This window comes from Vigna unguiculata, chromosome 1 (assembly GCF_037176805.1).
Source record: "Vigna unguiculata cultivar grain cowpea cultivar isolate G323 ecotype 2 chromosome 1, ASM3717680v1, whole genome shotgun sequence".
Taxonomy (NCBI): Eukaryota; Viridiplantae; Streptophyta; class Magnoliopsida; order Fabales; family Fabaceae; genus Vigna; species Vigna unguiculata.
The window spans coordinates 47,675,936-47,702,430 of NC_140792.1; the positions used below are offsets into that span (position 1 = coordinate 47,675,936).

Here is a 26,495-nt window from a genome sequence, read left to right on the forward strand (position 1 = left end):
TAATATTCCAAAATTATTTTTTAAAATATGATACCTCATTTTGTAATAAAAAATTGTCAAAAATATCATTACTCTATCATTTATGGGTCTGAGCAATAAATACACTGCTGAATTTAAAAAAATAAAGCATCGGTAGCTCTTAAACATAAAGAGAAATGGATCATTTAGCACCATTGACAAAGGCCCTTGTAACCAGTTGCACAGTAAGGTGCGGGCTCCTGTGAACAAAAGCTTCAAATTTGGGTGAGGACACAACACGGTCAATGTTCTTAACCAAGAAATCCAAGGTTGTCTCCTTCAACTTGTGGTTGGAACAAGTGTCTGCAATCTCAAGTGTCTCAAGGCCATTGCAAGTGCTTAGCGAACTCAGAAGGTAGCGTTCGCAGTGTTTCAGCAAATGTGGGATCACATACTTATCCGCTGCTTGTGACAACGCGTACACATGTTTCTCCAATTTTTCCTCACCCAATCTTCCACTGTACAGAAACTCAAGAAGACACTCAAGTTCTTCATGCTTCAGATCGGGTATAGTTATGCTCTTACTCGGTGCTTCTTTGCATTCGTCGCACTCTAGCATGTTCTTAAATATTTCTGATCTTGCAGCCTGTAACATTATATCATGCTCTTATCACCTTGCTAACTAGAATCATACAGTTTGATTCGTTAAGAATCTAAGTGTAAGTCTAAGTTTTATATTGACTAAAAATAAAGAAGAAGAGCATTGTAAAAGAATAAAAACTCGTAAACCCATTGTCTTAAGGTTTTGGGTTAAGAAGGTGTAGATGCCTTATTTGATTCTGAAATTACTTAAAAAAGAGCTTACCAAAATGGACTTATGTGCGGGGATAGGTGGACCGTGTCTTCCTGGTGTGACCAATATATCTGTGTGAATCTGTGTTTTGAAGGCTGCAACGAAGCCTCTCAGAAAAACCAAGTCTTCCTTCTGTTCATTAAACTCTTCTATATGCTCTGAACACCATCTTATGCAATCATCAAGTGTCTACAGAGAGAAAACAAAACAAATAATCTAACTAATATAGTTCTTTTTTGTTAATCAAACGTTTGAAGAAGCAATGAATCAGAGCTTGCCTTACTCGAATTTCTTCGCGAAACTGGAGAAGGGTTTGGATTTGGATTGGCCATTGTTGGTTTTACTTTCTCAGTTTCGAAATTGCTCATCATGTTGATTATGCTCCTTACTCCTTCGTAACATGCACCACATATTGTATTCCTCGGAGGCCTTAGTATCAGTGGCATCGTCGTACACACGCAACAATCCATGTCTGTTTCTGCTTCTCCTTACTCCTCTGCTTTCTTAAATCGCAGCAGAAAGAACTTGGTAATTGAAAGAGTTGCCACTTTCCTCCATTCTTTATATAATGCATTTCTTTGACCCATCGTAATAAATGATGTCCAATTCATTTAGAAGATGTACATCATTATCCTATATGCATACCACACATTATTATATAATCAAAATTGGCATATGATAAGTTTGTAAGAGTAGTTTATTGTGTGGTATACATTTATTAAAGTTTTGTATGATTAAAAAAGTATATATATTAGGTTGAATGTCCCATCATTTAGTTTTTGTAGATTAATTTATAATAAAGGAGTAGAGGAAGGTGTTTGGTAGGCTATCTCTATGGAGTAGTGTTAAGTAAAGTAGTTAACAGAAAGAATGATGCAGTTAGGCAAGAGAAGACTTTCCAACCACACAACAGCAGAAATGAGCAAAGCAAAGCCCATTCCTCTAACCACCTTTGTATTTTTGATTTCCCTGTTGTTGTTCCTGGAAGCATTGTTAATTATTGATATTAAGATTAGTTTAATGTAATGTATTTTAAGGCCAGGCTGGATATTTAGGTTATACCCGAAAGGTGGAAGGAACATTATTAGATGGCATGATTAATTGGTGAATCATGGTCATTGGTTATGTATTTGGTACAACAGCAGCATGAAGGATTAATCAATTCAGCATCGGCTATAAATGAGAGCAATAACTCACAACTAACTACTTATGTAGTTTTTATACGTGGTTTAGCTTAAGGCAATGATCAAGAATGACAACGGTCTAGAAGGGATAATGTCTTCTTCTAACTTGACTTGTAATAAAAAAATTTATTTATTATTTATTTATTACGTGTTGAATTTCCGTTTAAAAATGTTTATGGATTTTTTAAAACCTACATACACCCGTAAATTCATAAATATATTTTAAAAAATGTATTTTATAAATTTTTAAAATAAAATTACAAAAAATATAAACTAAATTAAATTTTAATTTTAATTAAATTTAATCTAATAAAATATTAATTAAAATTAAATTTTAATTAAATTTAACTTAATAAAATATAAATTAAATTTTAATTATTTGTTTCAGATAACAAATATTCATATGTACTATGATACTTGATGAACGATTTGGCAAGTGAACCAATCGTTAACGTAGTAATCAAATATCATCCTCTGAAATTGATTTGTTGAATACTAGATTTCTAATTAACATAATTTTGAGCAAATGCGAATCAATATAATTGCAAGCATAAAATTTATAACAAAAAATGTAATCTCGAGAAGAATTGTTAGAGGATTGATTTCGTACTTTTTTCTATTAAATTCTACTCGTTTTCAATTGATGTAAGTAATGTAATCATCCACTTGAGTTTACTGAGAGTTGTTTTATCCCTAATCCCTTAGTAGGTAAAATCTATTTATTGAATTCGAACCCCCAATTTCTTAGTTCAGTTTACAAAAATTCAACAAAATCATGAAAAATCAATAATGATCTCTATTGCAAATTAATTAGATATGCCTAATTTTTCAATTGTGACATAATCTAACCTGTCTCGTTTATAGTCGCAACCAATCCCCAATTTCCCAATGTGAAATTGCTCATAAATAAACGATAAAACCATAAACAGAGCACTGAGATGAAGAACATTAACAAAACATTAAATGTAAAGAGTAGAACCTATAATCTAATGTCTTACATCAATCCTCCAACAAAAAGAAATTAGTTCTGCATACTGAAATAAAAAACTCTAAACGGTAGCCAAAACAACAGACGAATCCCAGAGGAAGAAGAAGAAGAAGTTTTTTTCCGTGAACCCTTTTGTCTTTTCCCACACGTTCTCCTTTGCTGAGATGATTCTCTCTCTCTCCTCTAACCGTTTCCCCCTATCTCTCCTCTTTATATTTTCTTTTCCTTTTAAATCTTTGTGAGTTCACGTAATCTTTAAGTTTCTCGCTAGAAAATCCACAGGTTATTTGTGAAAAAATCCACAGGTCACCTATGGAACACTCTGTTTTGCGCAAGATCTTTTGAAGCAAACTCCACAGGTCGTGGAAAAACTCACCAGGCATCTGTGGAACATCCTGTTTTGTATCCTCCAATTCGCTGCAAAAAACCACAGGTCGTGGAAAAATCCACCAGGCACCTGTGGAACAAATTGTTTTGAAACTCGTATCTTTGAAGCCAAATCCACAAATCGTGGAAGACTCCACCAGGCACTTGTGGGACATGCTGTTTTGCTTCTAACTTACTCCTTTCAGACCTGTTTACACAAACAACGCACCAATCCAAATATATGATCCGAAACTAGATAATGCATGATGAAATGAGTCTAATAATGCACAAATGAATAAAAATGCCCTAAACTAATGCATGAATATACTTATATATTATGTGTTCATCAATACTCACACTGAATTCATCTATAAACGGATATTCAAACATTTGCTATCCCGATATTTGTGAATAATAAATACTCATGACTATTAACTATTCGTCAATCACAAATTTTATTCACATATAGACACCAATATTTTTGGCACCGTAAATATAATTTTTTTTGTCCTTTATTTTTATTATGATGTTGATTTTTGTACAAGACTTATAAATCAATTTTTCATATCATTGTCATCAAAATTTGAAGTCAAATAATAACAAGTAAATATTTCTTTTTTCCAACATTGAACAGCATGTATTAAGAGTATATTACTAAGTTGTAAAATATATTGTCATTATTAAATTTGATGATAATGGTAAAAAAAATTACATGATGTTTTTCTAAAGTTTTATTGTGAATTTTTTCTATTTCTTTTTCTCATATCATTGATGTTTAATAATTTCACAAATTAATTTATCTTTCTAAATAATATTTTCTCTCCTTTAAACTCCTTTCTTAGTTTACACTTTTTTTTCAAATAAAACACTGGTATGTTTTTAGAAAAATACTATTTTTTTTTTATATTGGATTAGTCTATCATTGGTTACAAAACTCTCTCTTTGGCACCTAAAACTTAAATTAAAAAAATTATAATACAATATAGCTTGGTATGTGCTTAATGATTAACCAACCTACCTTTTATATGTTGTGTGTTAGGGCTTATTTGGTTCAAAATGTGATAGATAGGTTATTAATAGGGGACCGGAAACAATTGTTTAATATATATATATATATATATATATATATATATATATATATATATATATATATATAATAGAAATTTATTTACATATATAACAATAAATTATTTAATCTCTTAAATAATATATAATCAATAAAAGTAAGAGATATTAGATTTTGACTTGGGTTGGGCCAATTGACGCAGGTTGGTTCAGTTTGTGGGTAAAATTTTGTTGGCTCTTTCTTCTTGCACTCTTTCAAATTTTTTTCCAGCACCCCATCAAAATTTTCAGATTTTCAGAATACTAAAAAGTGAGAAAGTATTTTTTTGGAAAAATATTTCTAGAATTGATTTAGTGTACAGAAAAAAAAAAATCTACAATGATTTGTTACAAATTTACTCGAGTGTGGTGGAGAGGGAGAAGTCGAAAGAAAGGAGTTTAATAACGACAGATACTTGACTTTTTAACACATTCCTTCTATTGTTTAAAACTTTCAAGAGAAATTATAATATTATGTTGGTCTCATTTTTTATTTTTAATTTTTATACGTGTTAAATTATGTATTGCTAAAACTCTTTCTTTCAAACTTTGGATGGAATGCACGTGTTCTCTTTACTCAGTGAAATTATAGATGCTGTTTTCTGGATTTCATTTTTTGAATATCGATGCTTGTTTGTTTTTTTAAGGAAAACCAAAACCGCTAAAGTTTATGCTTGTTTGTTTTTTTCTAATGTAATTATAATGAATAATAGACTTTATAAGAATAATAATGCAAATCAAGCTTAAACTTCTCATAAAAGTTGTTTATATACATTACACTTCTCATGAAACTTCTCAGAACAAACACACATATATGCAAATTGTTCTGGAGTGTGATCATTATCCGACAACATTCATTCTAGGAAATAGCAATAACTTAATAAAGAACATCTTAATAGCATGATCCTTATTGTTTTTACTTTTGATTTAGAAAGGACAGTGAATTTCATATTGGAGAAGGTGGTTGAAACTGGTGGCAGGAATATTATCTGCCACTGGTTTTGGTTGAAGAGAAGGTTTCTCATAATAATGGTAAGCAGCTGCACCAGATAACACTGCTAAAGTTAGCGCCTGAGCATGCATCCTGCGAAACCATATCATTCATTAATTACACTTACAATAGATTAAAAAATGGTTATTCTTAAGCTAAAGTTTTCTGAGAAAAAAAGGTACTGTACCTGGCATGGATAAGCCTGAGACTAGGCTTCATTGGCGACTTTTTGCATGAATAAGTCACAAGTGATGCTCCAATTCCAGATGCCCAGAGCGCCCCTGTAATAATAATTAAAATTATCATCTTTTGCATTGAACAGTGTAAACTAGTTTTAAAGGTGAGTAAGTGCTTACCAATGGTGGTGAGTTTGTGGTCTGAAACCCATGATTGAAGTGCCTCCATGTTGTGTTTGATTGAGGAATTAGAAGTGAAGGTGATGAATGGTGTGAGGGGAAGGGAGAATATTTATAGAAGGGTGGGTGAGGGTGATGTTGAAAATTTGTGACTTTGTTTTTGGTGCTTGGGTTGGCCCATGGGTTTAGTGGGGTTTTGGCTGTTTTATTGGAGATTGGAACGTTGGAATTGAGTTAAACTAGAGGCTTGTCTGTGCTGGTTTTGTTCTGTGGATCCACTTTTGCAAAGTCTATTGATTTGCTTTATTACAATCATGTGGCATGCACAGGGAGCCAACGGATTTTGTTTTACCTGGATCAGTGGTGCTGATACAGATGCTCCATGAAACCGCTTGTATCGTCATCGCACTGCAACAATTCCTGCCAAATCATCTAAAACATTACTTAATAGAGATTATTGATAAAAACATGAACTGTCATTTTTCTTTAACTTGTCGTGCAGTAGTTAAGCACTTTTCTAAGCTGAAAGGAATTAATAATTTTTAAATACTTTCTAACTCTTTAATGTTATTTATTCTAAGAGATTTTTTTAGTAATTGTGATCTTTTAGCTTCTAATAAGGATCGAAGGCCTATTGATATCGAGTTCTAAATTTATTAAAAAGCCTACAAAAATCACTTGACCGTTTAGTATAAAATATGTTTATTCAGAAACATATACTTTGAAAGCTATATTGTGAGAATCAAAAACTCACCGGTCCAACCAGCTTGAACCTCTTTGATTTTTTGATTTAATTGAAGTTCAACATTGTTTTGAATTGAGTAAAGATATTGAAAATATCAGACTTATTTTTAAAGAAATAAATCCATGTGTGTACCTACTATAAACATCAACAAATAAATCCATATAATTTCTTATAAATAAATTGTTATCGATGACATTACTTATCTAATAACAAAATTAAGTGGACTAAATCATAATTAGATTTCTCACTTTTGGATAAGTTTATAACTTTTAACTAATAAATGTTTGATTCAACAATTAATATCAAAATTAAAATCACGAGTTTAAATTAGTTCCTAATTAAACAAAAGTTGAAAAGATGAGACGTGTTATCCAAACAATATTAAGTATCAGGTAAGCATAAAATAACCTTTTTCATTCTTCAATTTGTTAGATCATGCCACGTAAATAAATAAATATATATATATATATATATATATATATATATATATATATAATATTGGTAAGTATCGTTGCATCGGAAAAATAAAATCCTCCATGGCTTGAAAGGTAAGTGAAGGAAAAACATGACATGAGCGATCCAAATTACGTATCGTGTTTTGCCTAAGCTTAACTTTGCAGTCCAAATAATGACTTTTAAACACCTTAAATATGAGAAATTGGATTAGATAGGAGAAATCAAAAAAATAAATAAATAAATAAAAGAGCTATCCATGTAACGTAAAGAAGTGTAGAATAGTAGTGGATAGATAACGGTAAAATATTTGAAAAGTAATGAAAACGTGTTTGAGGGCGCTCCTATTCCTATTTCTATAACGGTGCATCAGTTTTCAAAGTTGTTGTATATATGCAAATGCCAATGCGAATCCGTATCCCATTTGAAGGTTGATGAAAAACGTGATCAAAGCTGTGAAGAAACTGAGGTTGTGGTCCAAAAAGAAAAGGAAGAAGAAGAGGCACGAGCATGAACCACACTACTGTTGCTGCTCTTGTTCCTCATCCAACACCCAGCCATCAGCTCCACCCTTACCTTCTTCGTGGATTCATGTTGAAGAACACAACTATGGCACATTCATGCCGGAGACGGAAGTGGCTCAACCGCAAAATCCCAGCCCTTCATCACCATATCACCACTATATGGTAGAACCTGTTTATGGGATTCCAGTCCCAGTAATTCATACAGTTACAATACCAGAAAGAGAAAGATCAAGTGGTCAATTTGGACGTGTTCGTAGATTTGGTTCTTGCGTATTTCGCTGCTTATTTCCATGTTTTCAAAGCTTATTTCCATGTTTTCAAATCTGAGTAGTTTGATTTCAATCAATTGCCCCTTTCCCAGAAACATCGTAGCTTCTTTTAAAATAGAACTCTAATAGTGTCAAGGGTTTGTTTCATCCTTCAGCTCATATCCATAGTTTACATGGATTTTCGCCTTGTTGAATTAATAATCTTTCAATAAAACATTCTTGTAGTGTTTGTCTCATTCCCTTGTGTGAATTTACATTAATCATAGTGCTGTACGCTTTTCGCAAAAATAAAATTGGACAATGGAGTTATGGCATTGGAGGGATTTTAATATGCGTCAAGGTAGTTTGGGTGCATCAAATCAAAGTCGTAGATATATTATCAATTCTAAATATGATCACTTCTTTTTGTGATGATCTCGTTTGTAACTGTCCTTCCGGGACCCATCTCTATCAACTTTGTCATTTTGATCTCTTCTTTTTATAGATACCTGAACACCCGATCTTCTGTGTCTGGAGCTTTTCCTAGAGTAATCATGTTGTGTTTCCATCTCCACTCTACCAAACAAATCTTTGTCGGATTCAGAAGCATCACCACTCTGATGTCCTGAGCTTTCCCTAATACGGTGCCTTCTCACATCTCTGTCCCCATCCAAACCAGCAGCCTCATTAATCCAGACCCTGGTGTCTTTATCGCACTTTCTTGGGTTTCTTCCATGCTGTTTTTCATTGTCCCTAGTATCACAATCCACATCAGAATCCTCTTCATGGCTTCTGCTATTTTCATCCCTGTTCTTGTTAAATGAGCCATTCCTAGGGTATTCATGGCGTCTTTCCCTAATTTCCTCCTTGTCTAATTCTCTGTCAGAATCAGTATCTGGAGTTCTGCCTCTGGATTTTCTTTTATGAGTGTTTTTTAAGCTAGCATTCCGATCCTCATAGGGAGTTCTTTGCTTTCTTTCATCTTCATGTTTTCTTTTACCAGAATGACCACAACTTATCTGATCCATCTCTCTGGATCTTGACCTTCTACAGTGGTACCTTCAAAGCATTATGATAGAGAACAAGTATAAATTCACACGGAAAAATATACAGATATATTGACGTAATTAAACAAAATATGATAAAATAAATAAAGACGTTGAATAACCTGAAATTCTATCTGAAGAAAATTATTCAAGTCATTTTCTTCACAAAATTTTTTTAGCCACAACACTTTAGTTGTTTCCCTCAATGCAGCAAGGGAGAAAGCAAAACTCTACAATGGAGTCTTCAAAAACTTTTCTTATATTTGTTAGGAAGTTTTAGGTAGCTATTCCACAAGTCAAATAGCTTAAGTATCTAGGATTGATCATACAAGACATGAAGAAAGTAAAACTCTACAATCTCTTCTAAAACTTTTCCTCTGTTTGATAGGAAGTTTTAGATAGTTCCTCCACGAGTTACATAAGTATCTAGGGTTTATCACAAAAGGCATAGAGAAATAGGTGATGTAAACCATAGGATTCATGCAGGAAGAAGTGACTCAAGTGTTATTCACGTTAAAACGTACCCACTTAAAATCAAAGGAAAATTTTAACATCCACTATAAGAACTGTAATGTTGTGTGGAACTGAATGCTAATCCATGAAAAGCTGACAAAATTAAACTTAATGTAGAAGACATGAGAATGCTACATTCGATTAACTAGACAAGATAGTATTAGAAAAGGACGGATTAAAGAAAAAGTTGCCTACTGTACAGAAGCTGGTAGATTCTTATTATTGATGGTTTGGGAAAAACACAAGGAGAGTAAATCAAATGGAGGATAGATAGAAGCAGATCCTGAAAAACCAAAGGCAAAACAAATAAGGATTTTGAAGCTAATGGTTTGTCAATAAGCATGATACACAACAGAATATTATGGCTCGATTAATCCATCTAGTGAACCCTGCCTAGTGAGAAAGGGCTTGATTATTATTTTTTGTTTGTTCTGAAACAATAAAGAAATTCAGAATTGAGTATCTAGTGAAAACAGCAGCAATCTCACACCAACGTTCTCCTCCCCAGATTCTCTCTGGAAGATTCCTGACCCTGATCCTCGATGAATTCTTAAATACAATATTATACAGAACTTGCATCACGCCTACCCTAAAAGCCTTGCCCTTACTTGAACCTTTACAACACCAATCGCAAACAATCATCCCCCATCATATCATGCTAAATTTACCACAAATTTGCTTAATTTACAACCATCTTAATTGGTTACAATGTGTCGGCAACCAATTTAATCCATCATATGTCATGTAATGAGCAACATTAAAATGAAAGCACACCTGTCAGAATCTGTTTTTGACAAACTAAAATTTCCCTGCTCCCTTGAAGTCTCGTAATCATCAGAATAACCAAATAAAGCGATCATCTTTTCTACCCAAAATTTTGGGGGAGGTTTGTCAGAATCAGCCCATTCATAGTCTCCACCAGGATTACGAAAACAGTGAATAAAATTGCATGCTGTTCCGTGAGAACACGTCTGTTAAGATGCAAGAAAGGAACACCGTTGTGAGCATGCTTCATAATATGAAACATTTTCTAACATCTTTTTTGAAGTCAAAAGCTTCTGTTGTTAACCAAGAGTTTATATTTCATAAGATTTGCACAATGAAACCCAGAAGGACTTGGCAGAATCCAAGAAAGAAAAATCATAAGATGGTAGTCATTTCATATACCTTGAAACCCGATTTCATATACTCTCCACATATGGCAACCTTCCATCTTGTCAAGTTAACAAATTGACAAGTTACCTGCCATAAAGCATAGCCTGATGAGATAAACATATGAATGCTAAATCTATGAACAAAAAATCCATCTTTTGGAAAAATTCGTCTGAACATTCAATGTATCAAACATTTATGCTTTTTATACAGAACTAAACTTCCACAGCCCCATTCGCATCAAAATGTGCTCCACCTTGAACGAGTTTTGTATCAAACATTTTAAGATTTTTCTCCAATATAACACGAGTTACATGATATAAATTGAGAAAACCATTAAATGGATTAGTTATCGAAAATTACCCAAAGGCAAGTGAATTGCTTGAAGCTTGAATGATATTTCATATAATCATACTTGTAGCATTAACAATTTCATTTGACAAAAACAATATAGAAATGTGATACCCGTTTTCCGGCAAAGTCATGACGTTTCATTGAGTTTGCTGCGAGCAGAGCAGAATCCAAAGCTTTGTACTGTACATACACATTTCCTCGCAAGTGAAATGAACCATTTTTACACACCTGACAAGGATACACAGACAACAAGATTAGGACCATAAGATGAAAGAAATTGTGTGAGTAGGAGGTGCTGGGAAATCAAAGAGACAATGACCCAATCTTCAAAATGTTTTAACAAGTGCTTCTTCCATTTTGGTTTTCAAAATTTTGTTTATCTATTCATTCACATAAAGTGACAATTCCGGGCGGCTGATCCTGAAATGGCTGCATGTGATGCTGGATAGCAGAATGGTTGCAATGGTTGAGTTTTAGATCAGTCTTAAATAATAAAGATTATATACTATGCATGCCAAAATGTACCAAATTATTCAAAACTAAAGCATTCATTAATAGCGAGAAAAAAATAATTGCAGAGTAAAAATGGAAAGGCAAGAGAGAAAGAAGATAATTAGCAAGAGAGAGCAAATTATTATCAAACTGAGGTCTACAAATCTGATAAAGGAAAATAAAAGGAGAAATGCAGGTGGAACTGGTAAGTAGGTTACTGATGTTTTTTTTTTTTGGTTTAAATCGGTGTAAGTGACATGTGGGTCAAGGTCAGGTCTCTCAAATATGTTTTGTGTACAGAAAGGGTGTTTTCTATTTTTTATTCTGTCAACAGTATAACGATGTATTTGTGAACACATTCTTGCCAAGCACACATTCTTCACAAAACCTTTTCTCGAACTCCAAAAATGGTTGATGGCTAACCCTGATAATCATAGTGGGAACAGGAATGGGCAGAAAATACAGAACAGGGCCATGCTGACAAAGGTCGGGCATAGCTGCAAACTATTGCTACAAAAAGATGGGTGTTGGTGAGAATGAACGTGCTCGAGTTAGTGGGAAAATTAGGCTTTCATTTAAAGTTGAAATCTCCAATTCAATGGAAGAGAGGTGAATACCATCACCCCCGAAAGCCATAGGTGACACTTACAAGGCTCAATTAAGGTTCTTGCAATGCCTTACCACCACCCATAAAATGCCCCAATTGCACCATTTATCACAACCACTACTTAAAATTGTGATGATATTTAAGTTTCATAGTGACCAAGAGCGTATCTGCAACACTATCCCACTATATCATTCTATCGATAACTATGTTTTCAAAAACCACAGAATTGTTTTTCAAAATGTTGGATATAAACACACACGCACATATGGGGAGGGGTCAAAAACAATGACAAAACAAGACAAATAGATCTAAAAAATGGCTCCATTTTATTTATTTTGACGTCTCTGTGTAACTAGATATAAATCATATTTGATTAGCTTTTGTGATATTACAGAGAACCCATAAAATTTTATTCCGAGATATTGAAAATTGCATTAACATGTTAGTATGAACTAAATGCCAAACTGAAATGAGAAATATATTTTCAAAATTTCAGAAGTTAAACTTATACACACACAGCAGTAAAAAATAACCTTGAAGTTCACAATTTCCCCAAACTTCAAGAATTCTGTGTGGACATCCTCATAAAATTCTTCAAAGCAGCGATCAATCTCTTCATCTGTATACTGGCAAAGGGGTTAAAGAGGTCAAAAAAGATATTATGCATTAAAATATGATATTACATAAGGTTCTTTATACAAGAAATAAAGAGGTGTCATTTTCTGGCCCTAATTACAGAAAATATACAACTATTCTAAAATATATTAATTGATAACTTCCTTTTATACACTTAATTTATTGTGAATTCTATTGATGAGATATTAATTCATTTCTCATAAAGGTGGATGCATGCATTGGACTATTAACTATATAATAGTTGGTGGGAAAAACTATCCTTTGAATTAGTAATGTCAACATATATAATATAACTAACACTTACACTATTTACTTCTATGGGTGTTTCTGAAATAATATTTTAGTTTGAAGCATTGTCAATAAAATTAACTAACTTTGCTATTTTCCCCAAATTCAAATCAATTATTTGTTTCTCATATAAAGGAATAGAGGTAGTAATAATACATATAAAGCATTAACCAACCAAATACACACATGTCATTTAATACTTTTTTTTGTATGATTCAAGCATATATCTTATTTTATTTTTTGATCGGCAAATATTAGTTGTTAGTTTTTGTTAGGGGGAAGTTGAACCCACAACCTCTCCCACCCTCCCTTCTAAACTCACCAAATCAATCTTATTTCTCTAAATTATTAGCAGAAGTGATCGATTCCATGACTTTTCCCTCCTTTCCCTTCCATCTAACCGCTAAGTCACCTTATCACTCCAAACATAAATTTAATAAACCTGACCATTGAATCATGGGATATTATCTCTATGATCATGCATACACAAACTGTGGAACACTGATAAGTATGCATATTATTATAGAAAAGCACTCCCCTACAACAGTTTACATAAGTAGCCCAGAATGGAGAGTCCAGCGCTCCATGTTACAGTAAAAGTTTAGCTATCTAACCATGAAATTGGTAAAGGAATGATAAATATTTTACGGATCATTGTAGTAATTTTAACCAAAAACATCAGTTATATATTGTTCAAATTTGTAGTATTTTTAAAACAATATTTAATTTAATATTAAAATAGTATAATTTGATGATAACTAATACATTTGTTCTACATGAAACAGATCTTAAGGGCACTAGTTAACAGGAGTTTTGAAATAACCAGATTTATTACGAACTGTGTCCTCTAAAGGTCTTGAATTTTGTGGTTCATAATGATATATAAGGTCTCAGTACCCTGATAATGTGGCATCTGATATGAAGTGCAATGTCAGATGCACTTTTCTAATTAAAATTCTACAATGATTCTGTCTAATTATACAAGAACCAAAAAACATGAAAACATAATGCAAAGCATGACTTGCAATAGAGACGTCAGAGCTTCGTTGACATAAGCAGATCAAACATAACACAAAATCCTTTATGGGAAAAATTCTCCATCCCTCCTGCAGGAAAAAGACAAAAATAGAAAAATCACAGTAACAAGTTATTTTAACAATCACTAACTGAGTAAATATTTTTAAGCTCTTGCTGCCGCAATCTCAAACACTTTGAAGGTCATGACAATTAGGCTGCGACATGGGTCCATAAGCCAAGACTTGGATAACCCCTGACAACTACGTACGGTTAAGGAGCATGAACATGGAAATTATTAGAGTATGAAATATTGGAATTTTATAGCAAAGATCTGGAAGAAAACGTTTTAAATAATCAATCTAAACATTTTAAAATGGTATGCTGCCATAATATTAATTCAGACAGTATCAGAAACAAAAATTCTTTCCCTCCTACCAGAAAAACAAATTCTCACAGAAGTATAATGCGAAATACATTGTGAACAACAGACTTGGATTGCTAATAAAATCAAGGAAAAAGGGACAGGTACAATAAAAGTCAAACGAATTCAGCGAGTAACAAGGAAGGTGGGATTAATAGTAAAAGCTTATTCTCAGGCTCAGCAAGTAGGATACAACAGCCAATATCTTTAACATTGAGCAACCAAGGCCAATATCATTAGCCTCCAGCAAAATGAATCTTGCAATGAATCTGTGATTATTATTGAGTCCAAGAATTGAATAGACTCCCTTAAAAAGAAGAAATATCAGATGAAGAAGTGCGTGGATTTTGGAATGATGAAAAACGAATTTAAGCATATAAAACGATGCAAATTGATGTATATACAATATGTAAGGGGGAGGGTGAAAATAGAATAGAATAGTTTGAATGGAGGATTTATGATGATGATGATTGCGAAGAAAAAAATAGCAGAAGGGAGTGAGATATAGTTGCTGATTATCAAGAAAAAAGAGCATTGGCTTATGAAAGTAAGTGAAGAATGAAGAGGATACGATGAAGTGAATGAACAGACCTCGAGGCCCTCGTCTTGGTCCCGATCGCATGCAAGGCCAGGACCGTTGTACATGTTTTCGATAAGAAGAGTGGGTGATTTATCAGGGATAAAATGGACTCTGCTACAGCGCCTACCAAAGCGGCACGCTCCCGTTTTTAGATGAAAAGGGCAATGAGCTTTATCCTGGAAAAGACAGAAGCAGTGAGTGAGTGAGTGAATGAGTGAGAGAGAAAGAGGATTACTGAAATGAAACCTGTTCAGTTCCGAAATTGGGTATTTGTTGAGCAATGTCCTGGAGGTTCTGAGTGCGCGATTCCGATTCCGATTCCGGGGGTAAGGGATTGGACGTAGGTCTAATGTCGTCATTCTGCTGCGAATGGTTATTGTGGTTGTCGTTGTTGTTGTCCGGAACCCTAACTCTGACCTGTTTCTTTTTGAAGATGATCTCGTTTCCTTGCCAAATAATCTCCGGAGGGCCTTCTTCCTGAACCACGTATTCAAATTCATGGTCGTGGTCGATGTTCTGCTCTTGCTCTTGTTCTTGCTGCTGCTGCTGTTGCTGTTGCTGTCGAGTGATTATCATATCCATGAAAGCCTTCTCCCTCTCCTGAAAGAGGATGATGTCCCTCTGCATTCTCTCCGCCTCCTCCTGCTCCAGCAATTGCATCCGCCTCTGCTCCTCCGGATCGTTGAGGCGGCCCTCCTCCTCCCGTCGCTCCCTCTCCGCCGCCTCCTGCCTTGTCTGCTTCCGCTTCATTTTCTTCATTGCCTTCCTCTTCTCCTTTCGACCCATACTCTTGCCGTCTTCCATTTCTCCCTTCACCCAACCTTTGTCTTCTCTTCTCTTCTATGTGTAATGTGTAACTTTTGTTCTATCTTTTCTATATTTTTTGATTGTTCATCGGCAGCTTCTGCGTCATTAATTTTTTTTTTAAGTTGCTAGAAGATTCTGTAATTTAAAAAATAAAATGTTTCAGATTATACCATCTAAAAAGATTTTTTCTCTGTAACTTCAATCACTTCTTCTATAATTTCGAAACAATTTTTACTCAAAATCTTCTTTTAACCAATATCGAAAATCTAATACCTTATTTTATTTTACTGATATCATTTGATATTATATATTCTTTTAATTTTTTTCATTACGCATGTTAACATTCAATATATAATTTTATTTTTTTTATGACGTTGACATCCGATTAACAAAAATTTTAAAAATTTTATATAGACATTTTGTATACACATAAAAAAAAGTGTTTTAATTTTTAATTTATTTTTATACTTTGTTATAAAATATGTAAATATTTTATTTTAATTTTAAAACATTAATTAAAAAATTAAAAAATATAAATATAAATAAATTTTAAAAAAAATTAAAAGTATAAACTAAACTAAAATTAAAATTAAACTATAAAAAAGAAAAAAATGCATATATATATGAAAAAAAACGGATCTCAAAATATGTTTTCATATATATACCTATATATTTTATTTTATTTTCCTTTATTTTTGTTATTAAAAGATTAATTTTCTTAAGTTAATTTGTTTCAAAAAATTATTTATTTTTAATATATAATATAAAACTAAGTTAAAAATATTTTAAATAAATATATATAAATAGTTTAATATTTTATTTTATTTTTTAAATATGAATTAAACAAATTAAAAAATAAAAATAAAATAAACTTTAAAAAACATAACACATAAAAAAATAAAAAGTAAATAAAATAATAATTAATATATATATATATATATATCTTTTTTTTCAAAAAAAATAATTTTTTAATTTAATTCATTTCAAATATTATTTATGTTTATATATTATATAAAAATAAATTAAATATATATATATATATTAGTATTTTATTTTATTCTTAAAATATATATTAAATAAATTAAAGAATTAAAATAAAATTAAAAAATAAAAAGATTAACAGTAAGAAAAAGAAAATGAATTAGAATGTGAAATAATAAAATTAAAGAAAAGAAAAAAAATGTGTTTATATATTTCGAATATTGATCGGTACAAAAAATAAGTTTTGAATGTTGAACCGTAAAACAAAATTAAATATCTGGATGGCAACATTTGTAGATAAAAAAATTATGACAATGAAAATTGACATTCGTAACGGATAAAAATGAAAAAAAATTAAAGTATTAAATATCGATATCCGTAAAATAATACAATGTATCAGATGTTGATATCTGTTAAAAAAATTAGGGGTGGATCGTGAGAGGGTGAAAAAGTAATTACTTTAAATGAGGGGCTAAGTGAGAATTTTAAAAAAATTTAGGAGTACAAAAGAAGTGTTTGAAATTACAGGGAGAAGGTCCCTAAAATGTAAGAATGACAATTCGGGATAGACCATAGAAACTGGTCTATAAACCTGTATATTTTTTATGTTTTTAAATATAAAATATCTTTTTATATATTTATGCATTTATACGTTTTTAGATCCATGTTTATTAATATCACATGTTACTATTATACATAGTTATAATCCTAACAAAACCACCGTCACGAAGAACACACAAACTTAAGAATACGGATGAATGAAGAGAGCTTATAAAAAAAAAACAAAAAACGAACGAAGAGAGAGACAAGAGTCAAGAAATCGAAAATCGCCATCATGCACAATAGTCGTGTCATAGAAAGTTGAGAGAGAAAGAAAACATTACATAAAAACCGAGCACCGTATTAAGAAAAACAAAAGTACTGAAAGTATAAAATACCAAACCAATAGATTAAATGACAAAAAGACCTGATATTAGACACATGTCAACTAAATAAATAGGAGTATAAACTTAATATCAATTCATGAAATGACAGAGAAACCCTTAAAATAGAACCGGTGTCAACTAACTAAAGTGGAAAGTGGAATATAAATGTAAATTACTTCATATTTGTTTAACACGATCAATATATAATTTGTGTACACATGAATTATGCCAAGTGATTTTTTTTTTCTTTTTCAGTCTGTATAAATTGTAGATAGGTGACAAATTGGATTTAACTTGACAGGTTGGCCTGCTAAAATAATGGAATGGATTATGATATTGAGTCCATTAATCTACATAAACCCAATTCGTATAAGAAAATTTGTATTTGACGTATATTGATTATTTTTCTTCTACATTTCTATATAAATGTTCAAAATTATTATATGATAAAAAAAGACAAGTATAAAGTATCATGTATTATATATTTTGAAAAATATAATGTATATGTCAAAGTATATATATACAGGTATGATGCAAATATTGAAATTATCATTTTATTATTCAATTTTCTAAAATTTTTACTTAATTTTGTAAATTTTTTAAAATTTTTTAATTTATTAAACATTAAAAACGTCATTACAAAAATAAAAAAAATAAAAAATTAACCTACAGACCCACACTTATACTTAATAAACCAAACTTTTCGATCTATAATAAAAATACAGAAGGGATCAACTCGATATATATTTTACAAGCCAAATAAGGATGAGACCTAATAAAACTGGACCAACCCTTACTATCAAAACCTAGGAAATTGTTTACTTTGAATTAGGTTGCCTTTTTTTTTATCACCGTACTCGGGTAAGGTAAAATATTATATCTTTTAAGTTTTGGTTGTATATCATTTTACATTTTACATAAAAGAGTTTTTAAATTTAAATATAGATGAAGATAAATGAATAATTTATAACACTATATAAATGGAATTTTTTTTTTCCATATTTTAAAATATCAAATTTATTTTTTAAATATAATAATTTTTAAATTTTTTAAAATTGACCGTTACTTTTACAAATTTTTTATAAAATTGATTATCTGTTTTTTTTCTTATTCTTTATTTATCAATGGTCATTCTTTCATTTATTATGATATATTTCACTTTATTTTTAATAAATATAATTTTATTTTATATATTAACTTAATAATATTACAATATTATCATCTACTAATATAATATCACACATATTTAAAAAATACATACACACAGAAACGATAGCCTGTGTGTATGCTAGTATAATAAATAATGATTTTTTAATTTAATATTGGATAATGATACTTTAACCTATATTTTTTGACTTACTTTTAATCTACCACTTCAGTCATCATTAAATTACTATATCACATCATTTTAAAAAATCAAAATAAATGATCTAATAATAATTAAAAAAATAAATTAAAAGTTCATAAAAAAAACATTAAACTATCTTTATCCTTTGATGTTAAACGGCAATTACGATTATAGATAAAAGTGAAATCGAATTTGAAATTAGTTTAGGTGAGGAATAGTGAGGTGGCAGATGGAAAGGAGAGAGAAGGGTGAGTGAGAAAGAGAAAGGGAAAGAGACAGAGAAAGAGACGTTGATCGCATCGATTAAAGAGTGATCGGGTCATTGCATTGAGAAACAGAGTGAATCAATTGGCAGTTGAAACGGTGGAGGGTGATGATGGCTGATTTTTTGTCATATGAATAAGCTTTAAAAATTTTACTGTGACAAGCTTTTTTCTTTTTTATGTATTTAATTGAAATAAGCTGAAAAAGCTTACAGGAAGGTCATATGTCCAATGTAGTTCTTTGAAAGGTTCCCTATAATATTAGGACCACTCTGTTCATATACATTGGTAACATAAATAAGGGTATGTCAGGGCACATTTTTCCATAGTACACTTTATGGACACGACATATTATACAATTGAATACGATACAAAAAAATATTTTAATAAAATTAGAATAATTGCATTGAATCGAAATTTAACGAAATATACCATTTGTCTAATACAAAATATATGAAAGTCGTTGATATTGAAAAAGAAAAACGATATATCTTATACGAAAAGAACTTATCATAAAAACTAATATACAAGGTAAAAAAATGAATAAGGTCAAATTTGAAATATAAAAGATAGAAAATGGAATGATAAAAATGTTTAAATTATAGATTTTGATAAATTGTTTAAAAAGTTTTATTGGTAAAATGTTTCTTAAAATTGTTCCTAGAAATTATTAAATGGTTGGATTATTTTAATTTTCTACTTCTTACAACACTAAAAGGCACAGACAAAGATCTGTTTACTTTTTGTAAATTGTAAATATCATTTGATGATTAATACAATGTTCTGTTTTTGAAGGTGATGTTTAAAACAGGGTGTGGTTAACAAAGGGTATACAATTGTAAAAGAAGATAAGAAAGGGTGAAAGAAAATCGTAGGCTGGACTGAAACCCTAACTCCACTCGACTGTGCCCAACTTGATCGCCGCGGCCACCGCTGATTCAGGTTCGAAGGTTTTCTGATGCTTTCCGTACTATCTCTTCTCTCTTCTCTCTTCTCAGTTTCATCTATTCCTTTTTTTTTTTATTACAATTGTTTTGCCTATTTTTCCACTTCCGTCATTCACCGTTCTGTGCTCCCGTGATCTGCTGGATCGCCCTCTCCGTTTTCATGAGACCCTTCCTTTCTCATTTATTTAATTTCAATCTGTTCAAGAAATCAAGATTGTTAGATAGATAGATAGATTCGCCATCCTCGTCTATTGTTTTTATGCTTCTTCTTTAATACTTGCCTGCACCTTTCTATATAATGTATTTGATTTCTTTATTCATATATGAAACTTTTATTCTTACATCAATTCTGTAATTTTAACTTTGCATGGCTTCAATTTAGCTTCCTTCTCCTCATTTCTCCTCTTTAGATCACACCCCATGTAATGATTTTATCACTTTCTGATTCCTTTATACTTTGGCATCTGGTTGTCCAAAACAGATGTGTAGATATAGACAACTCTTGCATCTAATAAAACGAATTGTAATTTATAAAGTTGAAACACGACGTGTTTAATTAACTCATGTTACTCATTAGAGAAATTGATTGAAAACTATCAATGGAATATCTTGTAATCTGTATTCAAGAAAGTACACGTTAGAGAGATAGATTGAAATACGACATTTTAAATTTTATGTGCAGAGCCTATATTAAGGTCATTTTAACATATATGTTCGCATTTACTATTGACTCGCTCAGTTAACAGTATTTATTTGGAAAAGGGGCATAGCAGTAACCGTGTATGGTTAGTTGACGTAAATTAAGATGTTTTCTGCTTGTTCCAGTCTTCTACAACGGTGTATGAATTCAAGGGCGAAAGTGAGCCAGTGATACAAGTGAGCGAGTGAAAGTGGCTGCGGCGGCGTGGTGTTCTGGATCGGTGGATCAGAAGGGAAGGGAAAGGAAAGGATGGGTCGGAATTACAGGGGGAGGGAGGAGGTAGACAAGCACGCGGGGCTCCTCAAATTGGCCCAAATCCTCACATACCTCGTTGTCTTTGCGGGGGGAGTCGTCATAGGTCTCACCATCAGTTCTCACATCCACAACACCAATTTCATATCCCAGCCCTACCGCAACCCTTATCACCCTAACAGTTATATCCCTCTTCCCAACTGTTCCTCCGCCGCAGCCTCCTCCTCACCACCACCACCACCACCTTCCCCTCCTCCTCCTCCGCCTCTCGACATGGGGGACTTCCTTCATCCGCCCAACCTCACTCATACTCTGTCGGACGATGAGCTCTTCTGGAGGGCTTCCTTGATGCCGAAGAAAGAAGAGTACCCTTTCCGCAGAATCCCCAAGGTGGCCTTCATGTTTCTCACCAGGGGTCCCCTTCCCATGTTGCCCCTCTGGGAGAGATTCTTCAACGGCCACGCCCCTCTCTTCAGCATTTACGTCCACGCCCCTCCGCGATTCCATCTCAACGTCTCTGAGTCTTCCCCTTTCTACAGGCGCCAAATCCCCAGCCAGGTAAATCACAAATACTCTTCTTTTTTTTTGTTTGGTTCCATGATGTGCTCAGACATGATACTGGATTGTGATCAGGATGTTTCGTGGGGCACAGTGACGCTGGCAGAGGCTGAGAGACGGCTTTTGGCAAATGCTCTGTTGGACTTCTCCAATGAGCGGTTTGTTCTGCTTTCCGAGAGCTGCATCCCAATCTACAACTTCCCCACTGTCTACCGATATCTCACTGACTCCGCCCACAGCTTTGTTGAATCCTACGATGATCCCACCCGCTATGGCCGCGGTCGCTACAGTCGCAGCATGCTTCCTCATATTCAACTTCGACACTGGCGTAAAGGCTCTCAGTGGTTTGAACTCAATCGTCTTCTTGCTGTGTATATAATCTCTGACACCCAATATTTTTCCCTCTTCCGAAAATACTGTAAGCCTGCTTGCTACCCAGATGAGCATTACATTCCAACCTTCTTGAACATGTTCCATGGTCCTCTTAATGCCAACCGAACCATCACATGGGTTGACTGGTCAATGTTGGGTCCTCATCCTGCAAGCTTTGGCAGAGCCAATATCACTGCCGATTTTATTCAGGCTTTAAGGAACAACGGATCCCTCTGTCGATATAATTCCGAGATGACTTCCATTTGTTACCTCTTTGCCCGCAAGTTTGATCCCAGTGCCCTCGAGCCCTTGCTAAACCTTTCTTCTCAGGTTATGAACTTTTGAACTATTTCTTTTAGTGTACACACAAGAGATGACGAGATATTTAACTTATTTCTCCATCTCTAGATTTTGGTAGAGAATTTAACAATGTTATTACAAAATCATTTTTTCTCTGTAATAGTTGTACAGGTGTTGTTAGATAACTTTGTGTTCTCTGATAGAGAATACCAAATTCTTGCAGAAAATGCATTTCGTTCCTTCGAAGAAGGAACCCATCAATATAGAAATTTTATGTACTGATTTATTTTATGTTGGACCTTCCATCTTGAAAGTAATGGAAGTATGTAAGTGCTTCCTAGAGGTTTGAAGTATTGAAGAATCCTTCCTTAAAACAAAGAATTGAGAATCCTTTAATTTAGTTCCTCGGTGTTAATAACATATATCAGCGTGAAAAGCAAATTGATAAAATATTCACTGTATTAAGGATTACTTGTACATTTTCAGGTGAGAGTAATACTTGAGAGACTAAAAAGATGGTTTGTCAAGTAGATTGGGGTGCCAACTTGTAAGGTTGAACAGTAATGAGATTGGGTAGCAGTTGTTAAGACTATTTTATGGCAAGAATGTTTAATTTGTTTTGACTTTATAATGTTGGGAGACATTTATCAGAAATATGAGATTTTTAAACCAGATATCAACTTTCTATGTTATTTTCATAAAGAAAGTCTGCGTATTGAGCAAAAATTGTATGAATTCTTATTAAGGAGTCATGTGTGGTTAATCAGAATAAGATGAAAAGTAAGAATTGTTCATCAAGTCACTCTCATAGTTGCTTTGATAGCTAGCTGAGTATGTGGGACCTGAGCAATGATAGGACGCTACGCTCAGCAATGACTAGCTTTGATCAACAAAATGAATATGGAGCAATTTGTATTGAATTCTGGATTCCTACAGCCACACCTTTCATAAGTTCTAACTATCGCTTTGGAGATTGTACAAAATATAAACCATATATTTTGGAAGCATCAGAAGTCATGATATAATTTGGGGGTCCTTTATCTATTAATGACTGGAAGGGAAGAAAAATAACATGTGCAAGGGCGGCAATGAATGCTTAAGGAATTTATTGACAGTGGTAAGGTGTTCCAACAGTGGGTCCAAGACAAAAACTGAAGGAGGAATGAGAGAGAGGTGCAAGATTGGTGTAGGAAGAAGATTAAATGAAGAAAATAAAGACAAATAGGTCATTTCACTCCGGGGGAGTGCAGGTTGAATTGTACGGAGATCAAACAAATCTTAGGAAAGAGACACGAGGGAAAATGACAACATTGACAGGCATATTTATTAAATAGGGAGATCAAACATTTATTGAACTTTTTAATTCATGTTTTGAAAATTTTTAGATTTTTCCTTTAATCTCAACTTATATTTAATCATAACTATGTTTTGTATATGGGTAACACATCTTATCAAGACTAGGTATCATTTGATATAAAATTTAACATGTAATACATATAACACATAAATAAAATGATTTTGACATTTTTTTCCATCATATATAACAATTACTACTTTAGTTCTTTTATTTCTAGATCAAGACTCCACTTAAAGGAAACTTAACTTATTCAACAAAAAATTGTGAACTTCATATAGTTTTTTAAGAAATCTTCCATTGTGGCATAATTTCTTTACGAAATTAGAGGAGTGAAAAAATCGACAAATGTCAAATGAACTTGGATATAATTAAAAGGAACATAACATAACACAACTTTTACCTTGAGTTGAAAATTTTTCAGACCCATCTTCTTTTTGGATTAAACTTTACCTGAAAATCAATTTGAACTCAAATAAATCCTATAGACACATTTAAAGTGGCACTGAAAAAGAATTCATGGAAACGGCATTAGCAAATGGTTGTTTTCCAACTGTCATTTCCCGCCACCACGAGAGACAATATAACAGAAAAAAGCATGAGAAGTGGGAGTGAGTGATTTTCACACTCTCAGAAACTCAATCGTTGAAATGAAAAACGCTAATGGCAGGGAAAGAAAACGAAAACCTCTTTCCGATCTCAATGTTTCCAACCTCCTTCCATCATCTTCTTCCTCCTCCACAATCGATTCCAGACGCGGTACTTTCATTTTTATGCAATCACATATTACGATATATATTACCTTTGCATCTAAATTTCATATTGAACTTTTCTTACTCTGTATAATCAATCGTTTATGCTCTGGTAACCCGTGTTCCAATTTTGCATCAATTTTTGTCACGTCAAGCCAATAATTATAGCTTAATACCACTGTGTTAACGATATCTGTTTCTTACTTTTCGACGACGCGGTGATTTCGAGCTTTGACTTCAGGTACTGTTGGCCTTGATGTTTCTGAGCCAATTTCAGCATTCTGCACCCGAATACATACTTTGAATGAAAAGAAAAGGAATGCAAAAAAGGAAATAGCCAATTCAAAAATCTCTAAGATTCGGTAACTAGTAATAACTATTCTCTGTTTTCAGTCATATTAGGTTCAATTTTACAATACGTAAGGGAACCAAGTACAATTATTACTCTCTCGTCTTTTTTCCTTTAATTACTCGTTTGTCATCCAAGTTTCTTTGCTGGCTAGCAGGGACAAAAGTGATGGAGTTGAACTTGAAGGTTTGGGTCTACGTAAGGCTAGGATTTTAACAGTTTCTTGCAAGAAGGTATAGATTTTTAATATACACTCTGTTTATGATGGTTCTGCAGATTTGTAAGGCATAATTGAGTGTGGTGTAATTAATTATCACTGGAGTAGTTTACATGAATGGTGAATTTTATATGGTTCTTAATGGATAATTTGCTCAAGTGTTTGATGATATCTGCTGAGTTTCCAGAAGAAGAGTGCTGTGTCGTATGAAGAAGACGTGTCCAAAGATGCCCAACTTCAAGATTATATTGAAAAACAAAATGCCTACTTTAAAGAGGTTGATGAATTTGAACTACCAGAAGAGGAGGTTGAATCTGTTCATGAACTGGATTAAGAGGAACGTAGAGCAGCAGTGGGACTGGCAGCTTGAGTCTCCTAATCCTTGTTTTGGTTCTAATGAAAATGTGATGTAACCAGGTTAATGTATAAATGTGAGACAGTAAGTTCAGGACAATCTTCCCAATTTTCTAATCTAGAAATCAAAGAAAAGGTGTTTGACCCTGACCAGTTATAATTAACACTTTAATTGGCCTTGGATTTTTTTTTTTTTCACTTTTGATAATTTCTCCTGGGAGATTTTTGAGTATTCTAACGATTCAAGAAATTGTGATTGGATATGACTTGCCTTTTTTGACATAGATGATTCTTCTGAGCTATAATATATACATATAGATCTTCTGGAATTTTAACTTGACAACTGTTTAATTTCATCTAGTTGCATTCCTGGATCAGTTATAGGATCCAAATACTGTATTTCAGTGCAAAAAAATTTATGGATTGGCATCGATGATATTATTTTTACGTCACTTCTTCATGATCGTGTAGACTGCAGGTTCTGCTGATCGAATATGTTGTCAGGGAAGATAGGAAGCTTAAAAGAGTCATATAAAATGAGGTAGTTTATTATTGTATTAAGTAACGCCAAATTAAGCAAAGTAGAAGACTAAAGTGACCACAAATTAATGTATATACTAACGTTTAGAAAGCAGTCATGGAAATGCAATCTGAGTAAGGAAGCTCCTATGCGAGTTTCATCTTTAATGCCTTTTGTGACTCCTTTTTTCACTATAGGCAAAGCTACTGGAGTAGAAGTCTGGGGATAGTTGGCAATACAAGTGTCTGTATACTTTTTGCTTTTTTTCTTTTTCATGATTACCCTGACTCTGGATATGTAACAAAAAATTTGTGAGTATAAGGCTAATTATTATTTAGTTTCACCGTTTGTTTTAATTCTAAGAAATTTGATAAATTAAATGCACAATTATTGTCTTGATCAAATTTTGTATCAATTTGATTGTATCAAATTTTGACTTGGTTGTACCAGTGCAGTGCCTGTGCTGTGATTGTATCAATTTTGACTTGGTTGCTCATATAGGGGCCCCGATCCATGTTATTTTTCGATACGAAGGGTCCCGAAAACCTAGAAAGGGATCTAGTGGATCAGAAGACTGTTATAGATCAGCCCAGAACTCACATTTGCTTTTGGACCTGTT

The 26,495-nt window shown here is 32.8% G+C and overlaps 6 protein-coding genes across 6 annotated transcripts; 3 read left to right on the plus strand and 3 right to left on the minus strand.

Moving 5' to 3' along the window:
* Positions 1–53: 53 nt before the first annotated feature.
* On the minus strand, positions 54–1,435 carry LOC114194470 (BTB/POZ domain-containing protein At3g56230-like). The gene is made up of 3 exons (XM_028084725.2): positions 1,090–1,435; positions 824–1,000; positions 54–604 (listed from the first exon to the last, which is right to left on the minus strand). Exons 1-3 carry the CDS (start codon positions 1,279–1,281, stop codon positions 161–163), a joined length of 813 nt encoding a protein of 270 aa, XP_027940526.1. The 5' UTR covers positions 1,282–1,435; the 3' UTR covers positions 54–160.
* Positions 1,436–5,184: 3,749 nt separating this feature from the next.
* On the minus strand, positions 5,185–5,965 carry LOC114163535 (uncharacterized). The gene is made up of 3 exons (XM_028047841.2): positions 5,801–5,965; positions 5,632–5,725; positions 5,185–5,537 (listed from the first exon to the last, which is right to left on the minus strand). The coding sequence occupies exons 1-3, from the start codon at positions 5,847–5,849 to the stop codon at positions 5,381–5,383; spliced, it is 300 nt and encodes a 99-aa protein (XP_027903642.1). The 5' UTR covers positions 5,850–5,965; the 3' UTR covers positions 5,185–5,380.
* Positions 5,966–7,373: 1,408 nt separating this feature from the next.
* On the plus strand, positions 7,374–8,027 carry LOC146889024 (homeobox protein). The gene has a single exon (XM_085675457.1). The coding sequence runs from the start codon at positions 7,433–7,435 to the stop codon at positions 7,847–7,849; it is 417 nt and encodes a 138-aa protein (XP_085531583.1). The 5' UTR covers positions 7,374–7,432; the 3' UTR covers positions 7,850–8,027.
* A 57-nt stretch (positions 8,028–8,084) lies between these two features.
* Positions 8,085–15,760, minus strand: LOC114176487 (Zinc finger C-x8-C-x5-C-x3-H type family protein). Its single transcript, XM_028061542.2, has 7 exons — positions 15,123–15,760; positions 14,888–15,052; positions 12,468–12,560; positions 10,947–11,063; positions 10,497–10,571; positions 10,104–10,300; positions 8,085–8,829 (listed from the first exon to the last, which is right to left on the minus strand). The coding sequence occupies exons 1-7, from the start codon at positions 15,678–15,680 to the stop codon at positions 8,187–8,189; spliced, it is 1,848 nt and encodes a 615-aa protein (XP_027917343.1). The 5' UTR covers positions 15,681–15,760; the 3' UTR covers positions 8,085–8,186.
* Positions 15,761–19,919: 4,159 nt separating this feature from the next.
* LOC114165168 (Core-2/I-branching beta-1,6-N-acetylglucosaminyltransferase family protein) lies at positions 19,920–22,621 on the plus strand. The gene is made up of 3 exons (XM_028049833.2): positions 19,920–20,143; positions 20,974–21,658; positions 21,734–22,621. Exons 2-3 carry the CDS (start codon positions 21,098–21,100, stop codon positions 22,373–22,375), a joined length of 1,203 nt encoding a protein of 400 aa, XP_027905634.1. The 5' UTR covers positions 19,920–20,143; positions 20,974–21,097; the 3' UTR covers positions 22,376–22,621.
* A 140-nt stretch (positions 22,622–22,761) lies between these two features.
* LOC114165176 (sororin-like protein) lies at positions 22,762–26,163 on the plus strand. Its single transcript, XM_028049841.2, has 4 exons — positions 22,762–24,443; positions 24,678–24,798; positions 24,943–25,018; positions 25,190–26,163. The coding sequence occupies exons 1-4, from the start codon at positions 24,335–24,337 to the stop codon at positions 25,334–25,336; spliced, it is 453 nt and encodes a 150-aa protein (XP_027905642.1). The 5' UTR covers positions 22,762–24,334; the 3' UTR covers positions 25,337–26,163.
* The last annotated feature ends 332 nt before the right edge of the window (positions 26,164–26,495 follow it).

Bases quoted from the DNA above. Each gene is read 5' to 3' on its own strand.
- LOC114176487 (XM_028061542.2), bottom strand. From the start codon at position 15,680: ATGGAAGACGGCAAGAGTATGGGTCGAAAGGAGAAGAGGAAGGCAATG. The intron at 15,053-15,122 runs GTTTCATTTCAG...TGTCTTTTCCAG, and splicing joins CCAATTTCGGAACTGAACAG to GATAAAGCTCATTGCCCTTT. The intron at 8,830-10,103 runs GTGTGCTTTCAT...AATGCTTTGAAG, and splicing joins TCAAAAACAGATTCTGACAG to GTACCACTGTAGAAGGTCAA.
- LOC114165168 (XM_028049833.2), top strand. From the start codon at position 21,098: ATGGGTCGGAATTACAGGGGGAGGGAGGAGGTAGACAAGCACGCGGGG. The intron at 21,659-21,733 runs GTAAATCACAAA...GATTGTGATCAG, and splicing joins GGCGCCAAATCCCCAGCCAG to GATGTTTCGTGGGGCACAGT.
- LOC114163535 (XM_028047841.2), bottom strand. From the start codon at position 5,849: ATGGAGGCACTTCAATCATGGGTTTCAGACCACAAACTCACCACCATT. The intron at 5,726-5,800 runs GTAAGCACTTAC...TTATTATTACAG, and splicing joins CCACAAACTCACCACCATTG to GGGCGCTCTGGGCATCTGGA. The intron at 5,538-5,631 runs GTACAGTACCTT...ATGGTTTCGCAG, and splicing joins CTCAGGCTTATCCATGCCAG to GATGCATGCTCAGGCGCTAA.
- LOC114194470 (XM_028084725.2), bottom strand. From the start codon at position 1,281: ATGGATTGTTGCGTGTGTACGACGATGCCACTGATACTAAGGCCTCCG. The intron at 1,001-1,089 runs GCAAGCTCTGAT...TTCTCTCTGTAG, and splicing joins CGCGAAGAAATTCGAGTAAG to ACACTTGATGATTGCATAAG. The intron at 605-823 runs GTAAGCTCTTTT...ATAATGTTACAG, and splicing joins CCGCACATAAGTCCATTTTG to GCTGCAAGATCAGAAATATT.
- LOC114165176 (XM_028049841.2), top strand. From the start codon at position 24,335: ATGAAAAACGCTAATGGCAGGGAAAGAAAACGAAAACCTCTTTCCGAT. The intron at 24,444-24,677 runs GTACTTTCATTT...CTTTGACTTCAG, and splicing joins CACAATCGATTCCAGACGCG to GTACTGTTGGCCTTGATGTT. The intron at 24,799-24,942 runs GTAACTAGTAAT...GCTGGCTAGCAG, and splicing joins TCAAAAATCTCTAAGATTCG to GGACAAAAGTGATGGAGTTG.
- LOC146889024 (XM_085675457.1), top strand. From the start codon at position 7,433: ATGAAAAACGTGATCAAAGCTGTGAAGAAACTGAGGTTGTGGTCCAAA.